This window comes from Callospermophilus lateralis, chromosome 11 (genome assembly GCF_048772815.1).
Source record: "Callospermophilus lateralis isolate mCalLat2 chromosome 11, mCalLat2.hap1, whole genome shotgun sequence".
Classification (NCBI taxonomy): Eukaryota; Metazoa; Chordata; class Mammalia; order Rodentia; family Sciuridae; genus Callospermophilus; species Callospermophilus lateralis.
Window position 1 is genome coordinate 1,804,257 of NC_135315.1, and position 12,210 is coordinate 1,816,466.

At 55.5% G+C, this 12,210-nt stretch overlaps 1 protein-coding gene across 2 annotated transcripts in view; it reads right to left on the reverse strand.

Moving 5' to 3' along the window:
- Rptor (regulatory associated protein of MTOR complex 1) overlaps window positions 1-12,210 on the reverse strand; it is a 337,753-nt gene that overhangs the window by 37,060 nt on the left and 288,483 nt on the right. For both annotated transcript variants that reach the window (XM_076869269.2, XM_076869270.2), the window contains 5 exons: window positions 11,942-12,082; window positions 11,076-11,193; window positions 10,131-10,271; window positions 9,548-9,706; window positions 1,715-1,833 (listed from right to left, as the gene is read on the reverse strand). In XM_076869269.2, coding sequence (XP_076725384.2) covers window positions 1,715-1,833; window positions 9,548-9,706; window positions 10,131-10,271; window positions 11,076-11,193; window positions 11,942-12,082 — 678 coding nt within the window. The remainder of the gene's footprint in view (window positions 1-1,714; window positions 1,834-9,547; window positions 9,707-10,130; window positions 10,272-11,075; window positions 11,194-11,941; window positions 12,083-12,210) is intronic.

Consider the following 12,210-nt stretch of genomic DNA (forward strand, 5'->3'; position numbering starts at 1 on the left):
CTGGGATATATAAAATACTCAAAAAACTTAATACCAAAAAACCCCACAAATAACCCAATCAGTAAATGGGCTAAGGAACTAAACAGACACTTGACAGAAGAAAAATAATTGATCAACAAGCATGAAAAAATACCCGTCATCTCTAGCAATTAGAGAAATGAAAATCAAGACTACTCTAGGATTTCATCTCACTCCAGTCAGAATGGGAATTATCAAGAATATAAGCAATAATAAGTGCCGATGAGGATGTGGGGAAACAGGCACACTCATACACTGCCGATGGGACTGCAAATTGGTGCAACCACTATGGAAAACTATATGGAGATACCTCAGAAAACTTGGAATGAAACTATTGACCTAGCTATCCTGTTCCTTGGCTTATACCCAAAGGACTTAAAATCAGCATACTACAGTGATGGAGGCAAATCAATGTTTATAGCAGCTCAATTCATAATAGTTAAACTACGGAACCAACCTAGATGCCCTTCAACAGATGAGTGGATAAAGAAAATGTGGTACAGGTACACAACGGAATACTACTCAGCCTTAAAGAAGAATGAAATGATGGCATTTGCAGGTAAAAGGATGGATGCTAACTGAAATCAGCCAATTCCCCAAACCAAAAGTTGAATGTTCTCTCTGATAAGCGGATGCTGATCCATAGTGGGGCAGCAGGAGGGTGGTGGGGGAAGAATGAAAGAACTTTGGTTTGTGCAGAGGGCAGTGAGGGGAGGAGAGGGCTGTGGGGATGCGAAGGACGGGGAAAGAGACAGACATTATCACCCTACATACGTGTGTGATCACACTGGAGTGACCGCACTGTGGACAGCCGGAGGCACGAGAAGTCGTGCTTTAGGTCCAAGTGCCCTCTATTGTGTGATAGAGGGTGCGGCCCAGGGTGGAGGGACTGCCCATCTGCCATGAGGCCCTGGGTTCCATCCTCAGAACAGGAGAAAAGAAAGAAAGAGCAACAAGAAACTAGAAGGCATCAGGCCAAATTCCCAGGACTCACAAAAGAACCGGGGACTGTCTATACTCCCCAAAGAGAGAACTCTCAACCCATGCCCTGTGCTCTCCCTCGAGCCCGAGAAGAGGAGCAGACGCGATTCAGGGAGCAGAGGGAGGGAGAGCGGGGAGCTGCCAGCCACAAAACTGAAAACGGAAGACAACAGGAGCCAGCCAAGCCAGGAGCCAGCTCTCTGAAGTGTCCTTCACCACAAGAGCCAGGAGAGGGGCAGTCGCCACAGGGACGTGAGGAACAAGGCGGGGACGTCACCACGGAGCACACAGATGCGAGGAGTGTGGGAAGCAGTGAGGGCCTCACGACTAAGCCACGTGCAGACAGGTCGGGCATCCCATGATCCAGGTTGACGCATTTTGCAGGTGTTTTTTTTTTTTTTTTTTATCTCAGGGATTGAGCTCAGGGGCACTGGACCACTGAGCCACACCCCAGCCTTATTTTATATTTTATTTAGAGACAGGGTCTCACTGAGCTGCTTAGCGCCTCACCTTTGCTGAGGCTGGCTTTGAACTTGTGATCCTCCTGCCTCAGCCTCCCGAGCTGCTGGGATTACAGGCGTGCACCACTGCGCCCGGCCTGGGTGGTGTGTTTTTAAACTGAGGGGGGTCCTCAACCTGCCTGGAGATTCCTGCTTGAACTCCCATGACTGGAAATGAGCTCTGCGTGCGTCAGTGAGCGACCCAGTGCACGTACCTTGTAGGCGATGCTGTTGAGCACTTTCATGGCCAGATCAGACACCTCTGGGTAGGGGTCGGCAGCCAGGTGCAATAGGACTCTCCAAATCTGAGTGTAAACACTGTTAAAAGAAACTCCTAGAAAAGAAACAGGAGACGTCTTAGTGGAAACAGCTCCTGCACACGCATTGCTGGTGTCTGAGGCACTGTTTTCTGGACATTTAACCATGGTACCAAGAGCGAGAGTTAGGGAAGCTCCCCAGTGAGTTCTCTGGTCCTGGGCCAGGGAGTCAAGAATCCCAGCGGTCAACAGACCCCTCACCCATTCTCATCTTCTGAGCCTAGGTCTTCCCAAAATGAAAGCTGGGATAGGACAGGGCAGATTTGCATCTGGGATGCCCTGCAGACCACAAGGACCGCTGGTCCCCAGGAGGCATCTGAGCTCCAGTCCCAGATGCCAGGAGCTGCTGTGGCCTTGGCATGGTGTGTGGGCTCCACTGGTCACCCCACATATGGCGCTGCACCGAGCTCCTGGAGAACATGAGAGGTGTATGTGACATGACTCTGCTCCAAGGTCTCCCAGCCTAATGGCCAGCACTGACCAAGAGGGTGCCAGACGCCCACAGCACAAGGCCTTGTGCTGCAGCCCAGGTGCAGAGACAGGTGACACAGGAGCCACTGGGGCCCAGGCGCGTCAGAGGAAGACACACTGCTCAGGGTTCCCAGGTGAGTCAGCCCCCAGGGTGGAGGCTGCGGGGAGCAGGGCCACACCACAGCAGATGGGAGAGGCAGAGGGGAGCCTGAAGGGGTGCGGTCTGAGCGAAGGCTGCCGGTGGGATGTGGCTGGTGGGGAAGGGCAGAGCAGCCCCGCAGTGCCCAGGCTCGTGCTGTGGCAGATGGGTGCTGGCTTCCCATGGGGGAGCCAGAGACGACATGCTCCCAGGGGCTTCGGGGCAGGGAGAAAGCCACACATAACTGCATTCTTTTTATTTTGGGAGAAGCTGGACAATTTGCACATGTTCTATTCAACAACAAAAAGGGATTTGAGGAGAATTTCAAATAAGCAGTGATCCTGTGACCCTTCCTCAGACAGCTCTAGTGAGCCCCAGGGTTGACCAAGGAGCTGAGACCAGGCCTGCTGTCAATAGAGTAGCTCAGTGAGCACGTGGTCAGTGGGACGGGCTTCGTGAGACACACTGAAGCCCCAGACTGGAAGGAGGCTGAGGCGGCCAGAGCCAGCCCTGCTCAGGGGCTCCTCGGGGTGTGTGCTGTGTCGGCTGCTCACCGGCCCCCGCCCTCTCATTTATGGACACAGGGTGGGCAGCACTTCACCTCCATCACCCTCGCCTGCAGAGGAGACTGGGAGGGTACGACCCCACGAGAGCTTACCAAAGCCCCTGCTTCCTCACCATTCTGAGTGGGGGTAAGCTCTGTCCCTGCCCTGGAGGCCCACCACAGAGGCACTGGGAGGCCCAGACCCAAGGAAGGCCACCATCTGGGTGATACTGCCTGGCAGTGACTACGACCTGTGCTCACTTACACTCATGTGGTCAGCAGCCCCAGGCCTCTGTGCTGGCCCTGCTCACAGAGCCCTGTGCCTGGGAGGAGCCAGGAGGCTTGGCTGCAGGAGACCCGAACTTTTGAGAAACGAGACACAGCCCAGTCCAGCTTGAGGCCTACAGAGGTGTGGAGGACCCCAGGGAAATCCCAGCCCATTCAACCCTGCTCTCCTTCTACCCGGCTTTAACTCAGAACAGAACCTCCAACCCCATTTCCACAGCTCCCAACAGCTGTCTAGATCACAGCCAACTCTAAGGAGAATGTTTGGTAAAATCATCCAGAATCTCTGTGGGAACACTTTCTCAAATGCAGTCCACATCCCTGCCCTAGCAGATGGCCTGTTTGTAAGGACCAGGCTCTGGGTACTGGGGGACCCCCAGGAAGTGCCTGCATTTTGTCTTTTCAAGAGAAGGCAGGCAGGAGGAAGGTGCTCCGAAGTCACTCTCGAGACAGGTCCCTGATTTGTGACGCAGGCAGAGGAGAGAAGGGCGCTGTGTGGCTCTGTGCGCAGCTGCAGTCAGGAAGCAGGTGGCCAGGCCGAGAGGAGCTGGGCCTCCACCAAGCCACAGGAAGTCCTCACAAAGGTGCCTCTCGCTCACTACAGCCCCCATCCAACACCCTGTCCCCTCTATTATTTTCGGTCTCACAGGCATCCTCTGGCCGAGTGACGCATCGGAAGTGGCTTCCTGTGAAGCTCAGTTGCCGTGTGACACTGAGCTGTGAAGAGACCGTGGTGCTGACAGTAAATCCCAGCTTGACTCAGATGACAGACCTTCGTCACAGAAGAGGGGGGTGGGATGAGGGGAGCGACACGCGGCGGGCAGGGAGGGGAGTGGGCACATGAGGACGCGGGCTGCTCATCCCTCAGCAGATGCCAAGCCAGCTCCTTAACTGAACAGGTGCCGCTGGCAGGGGTGTAGGGTCCCAGCTCCACCCCTTTGGAGCTGTGTGGCCCTAGGCCTCATGTGCTAGGTGGAGGTGACAGATGTGGATCCCCAGGGGGAGGTGGCCAGCAGGGCCCCAGCAGGAGGGGCCAGCACCACAGGGAGAGAGAGGGAGGGTGATGCCTATTAGCCATTATTATCATTTATTTTTTAGCAACTTGTCTTTATTACTGTCTTGACTTTCTGGCAGACTTTGACTTTGATGTAACACTGTTCATGACTCAACAGGGAATAAAAAAATCTAATTTTTGCTAGTTTCTTTGACTATAATGGATAGTATAATTATTTACTAGTAAAAACAAAACTGTGAGAAGGAATTGGTCTGATTATTTACCTTCATTTCTCTGTTTGGCCAGGATAATGATTCTCTTAGGTTCCCTGTTCTATGGATTGCTCCAATTTAAAATCTGCTGTCTCCAAAACAGAGCACAGCCACCTGCCCGCAGAGATAGAGGCCACTATGTGAACCCAAAGCAGGGACACCTGAGGCCTGCCTGCAGACCCCAGCCATGTGCCGGGCTCCTGCCAGGTGAAGAGAACCTATTTTCATGCCTAGACCAGAAGTAATAAAAGACTGTGACAGACTTTTCCAGGATTTATATTTCAGAGCAAGGGCCCCAACTTTTTGAAAAAGCATATGATGTAGGGAGAGCTACTCAGAGCTCTGTGGCCAAGCCTGAGCCCCGGAGCCCTGCCCTGCAGCATGGACAGGACAAGTGGGGACAAGCCCTCACCTGGGTTTCAAGGACCCAGGTTCAGTGTTGAATCTGGGGCTGTGGGTGGCCAAGAGCCTTCCACCTCTCTTTAGAAACCAGTTCCCAAGCCGAGGTGGTTCTATGCTGTCCCTTTCCTGTCCCTGGTGCCCCAAGGGGCTCTCTGGGATTGCCTGACTCCTCAGAGGCTGAGCCACGACCAGAAGCAGCTTCCGGAGAGCCAGGTCAACGCTATGCTGCCCTCCCTTCTCCCTCTGCCAGCTGTGGCCCCAGCTGCTCCCAGCAAGGTCAGAGCCCCACAGCCTGCACCACCTCACTAGCCACGCGCCCCACTGTGCCTGTGTGTGCTCTCAGCAATGGCAAGAGGGTTTGGGTTGGAGGCTTTGGCTTTAAAAGCAGTCTATCTTGAGCAGAGGGGCCAGAGCCATCCAAGGTCTCATCACCCTTTTCCAGCCAGAAGGGTGGGATCCCTGGGTTGCTGTGCTCCGCTGCTTTGCTTCCTTGTAGCTGAGCGCAGGGCCTGTCCGTGGAGGAGAAGGCAAGCTCTAGCCAGACCAGGCCTGGCAGGTATCGTGCTGAGCTGCATGCAGGCTGCCAAGGACCCTCCCAGCCAAGGGGAAGAAGGGAAGGGACAGAGATGGCTTGGAGGTGGTCATGTCAGGCCACAGGGCAGGAACAGCAGAGGAGGCCTGGGGCTGAGGGTGGTGTCTGGGCTCTTCTCCAGGAGTTATTCTGTCTTGGGATTCTGAGCCGGGCAGAGGGCTCAGGACTTGGCTTTCAGACCATCTCCTAGGCTTGGGCTATGGTCTGACTCCGACTGTGACTCCTGGAGTCTCCTCCTCCTGGCGAAGGGGTGACAACAGGGTCTTGAGGACCAGGGGCTGGAGGATGGTGGCCAGGCTGGCACCAGGCTGCTGCTGTGGTCCCTCTGCACCCTCCCCTCCACCAGCATCAGCTGTACCTTGGATTTGTTATATGGGGACGCATTTCCAGCTTGGTACAAAATGCCACTGTTCAGCAAGGAAGACCTGACCCTGGCCTCTAGCTCCACCCTAGGCAGTGCCTCTGGGACAAGACTCCTATGGCTGGTAGCAGGCCACCGTGCCCCTCTCCATCAAGTCCTGAATGGCCAGTGGACAAGTGGGGACGGAATGCACACAGGGACATGCTCCTGGGGCTGGCACTCTGGCCTGGGCATGGAGAGGAACGTGGCGCAGGGACCACGTGCACTGTAGCCACCGTCATGTGGGGTCCAGAGGGTGCAGCACAGCTGGGCCCTCGTTGTTGGATGCAGGCCCTCTCCAGTCTCTGTCCACCGAGCTACTCCACTCCCACAGAAGGGTGTCAGGAACATGGGGAGGCGGGACAGGTGATCATCGAGAGGAACAAGTGAGGAGGCAAGGGCCTGAGACCCTGATGCCTATGCTTTCCTCTCAGTCTGTGTTCCTCAAAGGAAAAGATCCCTGACCCAACACCACAGAGACGGTGTACAGGACAAGTTAGTGCATCAGGGCCAGAGCCAAAGCCCAGGCAGGCGTGGGCTGGGCTCTCCTGCTTGCCGAAGAACCACCTCCAGACCCTGGAGCTAGGGAGCACTCACCCGTGGCCTGTGCCACCAGCCAGACGCCCTGGGCATCTACCACTGCACCTTGGTTGCATTAAAGGTGCATTCCAGTTCAAAGGCACATCTCACAGGTGACAGAGAACTGTCTCCTGGGGTGATCCAGCAGCACTGTGTGTGCGCCGAGTGCCTTAGGCACAAGGCGTGTAGGCAAACCATCAAAGGCCCAGGCCCGCAGTGCTGCTTGACAAAGGGACTGGCCCTGTGAGTTGGTGTGGTGAGCGGAGCACCTCCTTCAGGTCTCACACTCTGGTGGGCGTGGCGGCCAGACCTGTGTGCCGCTGGTCCTCTGGGGAGCAGCTGGTCAGAGCCCTACAGAACCACCAGACAGACTGCCCTTATAGGCAGGACCAAGCAGGTCCCCTGAGCCTTGCGAGGTGGTGGGGCCAGTCCTGAGGCCTCAGGTGTGTCCGGGCTGCCTTCTCTCCAGCTCGGCCCAGCCAGGAGCCAGATATCTCACACTAACGTGCTGGGGGAGGAGTTCAACTCTCAAAGCATCATAATGGAAACCGGAAAGTAACTCAGAGCGGAAGAGTGAGAACCCTGCCTGTCAGTGGGAGGGGTGGAGATCAGAGGCCCTACGGGGGCTCGCAAGTTCACACTCTTCATTAGGAAGGAAGGAAGACTCAGAGTTAATGAGCTGTTTTTATTTTCACTTCAGAAATGAAAAAGAACAAGAGAATAAACCTAAGGAAATAGGAAGAAATAAGCTGCACACAGTAGTGCACACCTGTAATCCCCGCAACTCAGGAGGCTGAGGCAGGAGGACTGCAAATTCAAGGGCAGGCTCATCAACTTAAGTAAGCAACATAGGGAGACCTTGTCTCAAAATAAAAAATAAAAAGGGGATGCGGCTTAGTGGAAAAGCCCCTGGGTTCAATCCCCAGAAGTGTGCACGCACGCGCACACACACACACACACACACACACAAGGAAGGAATAAAGATAAATTAGAGGAACACAAAGTGAAGAAGTAATCACAAAGAAAATCAACAAAGCAAAGTTAGAACTTGAGGACACTAAAAAATTAACAAATGTCATTGTAAGACTAATGAAAAAAGGGAGAAAAGCGAACCCAGCCGCAGGAATGACAGGGGGAGGGGCACGTGAGGACAGCTGGAACAGGTCGCCCCACAGTGCCAGGCTGGAGGCCCAACCGCAGCGCGGTGCCAGGGCTCCCACTGGCTGAGGGATCTCCCTTAGTCACAGTGGGAAGGCCAGGCATAGGTGACACGGAGCGTCAGCGGAGTTAGGAAGAGGAGGTGGAGAGGGACAACAGGTGCCACTGTGGGAAGCAGCCAGACTGAGTCTCACAGAGAGAGCACTTGATGCAGGAGCTGCTGAAGATGCACTGTGGAAAAGGAAAGCTCCCAGTCTGTGTCTGAGCGCCGGAGACGCGGGCGCAATCCTGAGGAAGACACACCCAGGCCTCGGCTGAGCGGCACCCACACAAGGACAGGGGACGGACTTCTAGTGGGGCACCAGCTGCGCGCAGCACCAGAGTTAGTAACGGACTCTGACAGACTGACAAGGGCAGCGAGTGCACAGGAGCCGAGGCCACTCCCATCAGCTCCTGCTCTCAGCCAGACAGCCCCTTAGGACCACGAGCGCTGGCACTGAAGCAACGGAGCTAGGCGCCCTGAAGAAATGAGCCACTACCCCTCACACAGCCCTTCCACTCAGGGGCCTACAAGAGGCGCCGGTGTGTGCACACCACCTCGGCTGGACACCCGCCCTGTGCCAGCACGGCGTAAGGAGGGCTGGGAGGCCCAGCAGACCAAACGCGGAGACAGAGGGGACGCCTGGCGGTGGGCTGAGGGACAGGGAATCAGACATGCGTTCCTTGGGTGTGGGCAGGGAAGGCATCTATGGAGAGGCCATTTGGTCAGAACCCTGAGGAACTGGGCATGGGTAGGAGGGCCTGGAGCCCGCGGAGACAGGTATGATGGGGAACAGGGAGTGGGGACAGCACCCCAGTAACCGGGGGGTAGGGGGCAAGTCCTGTTTGCTTATAGAAAAAGAGACAGCCACAACTCGCCTAGTGTCGCTCGCCCAACAGCAGAGCAAGGATCGGACTCTGTGGGTGTGACGCGAGCAGACGGCAGATTGCCGAGGTCAATACCAACGCCAGGCAGCCTGCAAGGCCCCGAGCCGCCGGGCAGCTGTGGCATCAGAGGCCTCCAGGGCGGCTGTATCTGCCAGGGGTTCAGGGACAGCAGGTTGGCAGGGCTCAGGCTCCCTCTATGATGCGCAAGTGGGGATGCAGCACACGCAGGTTCCACATGCTGGTCCCTGTCACTGTGGAACATACAACGTGTTTCTCCACATTAAAGACACCCTGTGAAGACTGAGACCAGCTGGAGGTCAGAACGGGAGAGAAGGAGGCTGCTGGGTCAGGGCTACATCTGTTGCCAGCAATCTCAAAAACAGTCACGAAGAGAAAACACGGCAAGTTCCTATTTCCACAGACACCAGCGAGCAGGTAGCAGAACCTGGTACCAGGCGGAGGCTCTGCAGGTGGCCCGAGGGTTTTCCCAGGAGCAACGCCCTCTGCCTCCTGCAGCAGGCTCTCACCTCACTGGGTACAGCTGGCCTGGGTGGTGTGGCGAGTCGGCCAGTGCCCCTGGCCTCCACTCCCTTGATACCAGCACCCCAGTCGCCCACTTGTGACAAACAGCCAGTCTCCCAGGGTGCAAGAACACATAGCTGGAAACCAACAGGACAGGTCCATCCAGTGCAGATAGAGAGACAGTGATGACAGCCCTCCTACACCATAGAGCTGAATGGCTCCCCTATCCCTGAACTGGCCCACAAAATATCGTCCTATCAAAACAAAGTGACCCCAGCTTCCCTGTGTCCTGGGGCAGATTGTTCTTACCTCCTGGTGGTTCAGTCAACTTTGATTCTTTCTTGTTCAACTGTGATAGTCTTGGCCCACTTGCCTGACCTGGACCAAGGCCTGTGCTGTCCGCCGGCCCGTGGGTTGAGGGAGGAGGGCAGAGTGGGGTGGCTTACCTATGAGGGAGTTGAGGGCAGAATAGGAGCTCACGCGGCGCATCTTGTCGATGGTCTCGAAGGACAGGATGTACTCCTCGTTCTCGGGGCTGCCCAGTGTGCTGCTGGCGCTGCTGCTGGTGCTGAGGTTCCCAGGGGAGAAGGCCACCGAGCTGCCCGCTGGCCGGGACACATGGGGCAGGTCAGGGTGGTGCCAGGGCCTGCCCTCTGCTCTGACAATTAACAGCCTGCTGAGGTGGGCTTTTCTTCTACAACACGAGGCTTAACACACACAGGCACAATGCATGCACACATCCTCATGGTCTCCTGGGGATGGCAGTCACGTCACCCAAGCCTTGACTGCTGCTCCCTGCAAGTCTGTGAAGTGCCCTCGGCTGTTCTGTGTGCTCAACTATAACAGCCTTCCTGCACCTGTGACTAGAAGGAGATTCCCTAGAGAGCTGGCTAGTCGCACCGCAGACAGGAAGTCGGGGTGCGTGTCTTGGCAGAGAAGGGCTGAGGCAGAGTGGTACTTGCTTAGATAAAAGTTTCCTAAAGTAACACCCTGAACCTTTCCCACCCACACCGAGTTCCAGGATCTTACATTCTTCCGTCAAGCTCAGATTCTGCAAAGATTTGTTCAGGCTCCTGGCCGTGGTGACAGCCCGGATGTTTCCATAGGAGCTCACAGAGCGCAGCCTGGGGGTGCACGGACTGTCTCGCACTGGGGTCAAACTACCCCCCTCTAGGTAAGAAGAAAGAAAGATAGTGACAGGCTTCGTGGCAGGAGGCCGCACACCCTGCACACACCCCCAAGTCTGCAGGTGCAGCAAGAAGCCAGCAGCTGCCACTGGGGCAGAAGGAATGTAGAAGAAGGGCTTTTTAGCTCAGTAGATCTGGCATGAGCCTGGGACCCAGCTGGACGGACAGTGCACAGTCTGAGAGTGAGCTTGTCCCCACGAGGTGCTCAGGAGTGCGGGTCATGGACCCTGCCTAGGAGCGCCAGCAGGGCTGAGCTCCATCACGCTGGTCTGCTGGGGGTGCCTCCCTCCATGTCACTGGCTGCTTTGGTCCAGCAGCTCATTCTTCATCCTCCCTGATGGACAGAGAGGAATACTTTGCTGGGGGTCAGAGCCCCTTCCACTGTGACCTGGAGGAAGAGGCAGTCCACCAGGATGAAACACCAGTGTCAAAAACCACTGTGCTCCAGCGAGCAGAGGCTGCTTCCGCCTGACTCACTGAAACTCAACCAACGGCAATGCGGCTGCATTAGTCACCACAGGAAGATGCTAATGCTCTTCTCTGCAAGCCCCTGTGCCACAGTTTTGCCATCCTTCAAGATTTCCATGAAATTGGTTTCCAAAAAGGGTAATGAAGGAGGGAAAAGAGTAAGAGGTTCAGAGTGTGGCCCCTTTTCCTGTCCTTTATATTTGGCTAAATGCTCAAGACAACGGAAACCCTGGGGGCCATCCACAGAAAACTCAACTCAGATCTGGCCCAACTAAGTGATGGCTGATGTTGTGGCGAAGGCCAGGGTCACCAGCTGTACCTGTGGCTGCTGGAGACGGCAAGGGGTAGTTCTTTTCCTCCTCCATAAACTGCAGGGCTACAGTGCAGAAATTGCTCTCATACTGCACCACAAGATGACTCAGAGCCACCACCAGCTCCTGTCGAGAGGGAGAAGGGACAGTTAGGCTCACAGGAGCTGGAAATCCACTGGATCACAGGCCTGTGAACTAACACCTGCACTGAGTTGCAACAGAACAGAGTAGAGCAGGACTATAGTTGGCATCAGACACCGGCATGGGCACAAGCCATGAGCAAGCAGATGGCCGTTGAGGCACGAAGGGCCTCCAAAGAACACCGCGTGCTTGCCAGACTTAGCCTGTGGAAGCTAGGTGGGAGCAATGTGGGACTTCCTGGGGCCACCATGTGGGTGCACAACTCCAGGGTGGGCAAGGTATCAGTCCTGCCACCCTGGGCGGAAAGGGCTGCTCTATTCGACCCCAAGGTCTGGTGAGCCAAACCGAAGCAGGCTATGCTGCCAAGCTGCAGTGCGTCCTCTAGAACATTCATAGCTATGTCAGCCTCAGCCCCTAAGAGGGAATGAGGAGAGTCCGGGAGTTAAAGTGACTCAGGCCAAATGCCTTAGTCCAAGGAGATGGACACAATCCATATCTTTTAGGACAGTTTAAGGCTACAACATGAGTGCTCAGAGATCTGAAAAGATGTGAGGAAACAAATCAGGATTTGTTTACAAAATGAATCCTCTCCATCACTATTTTGAGCTGGGGTCAGGTTCTGCCAAGTCATTCATAGACACTGCCACCATCCTGCACTGGCCACTTGCACCAACTACCCAAATCCCTGTCAGACTCTCCCGGTGACCCGCAGAACACACCCCACCTCACATACCTTCCGGACCATGGGGCTCCCATCATTAATCAGCTGGGCAAGCATCATGGCCACGTTGTGGTCAATGGTGGTGGAGTGGTCTGTTCTCTCAGCAGAGTTGCCCACAAATGTGCCAAGGGCGAAGACAGCTGCACATCGGACCTACAAGGCAAGGAATGGGGTCATAGTTATGCCATGCTTGCCCTCTCACATGGACAGCCAGGCCCTCCTGCTGCATTTGGAGTCACAGTAGGTAGAATGGGAAGGTCCAGTGGCGTTTGCTATCTGCC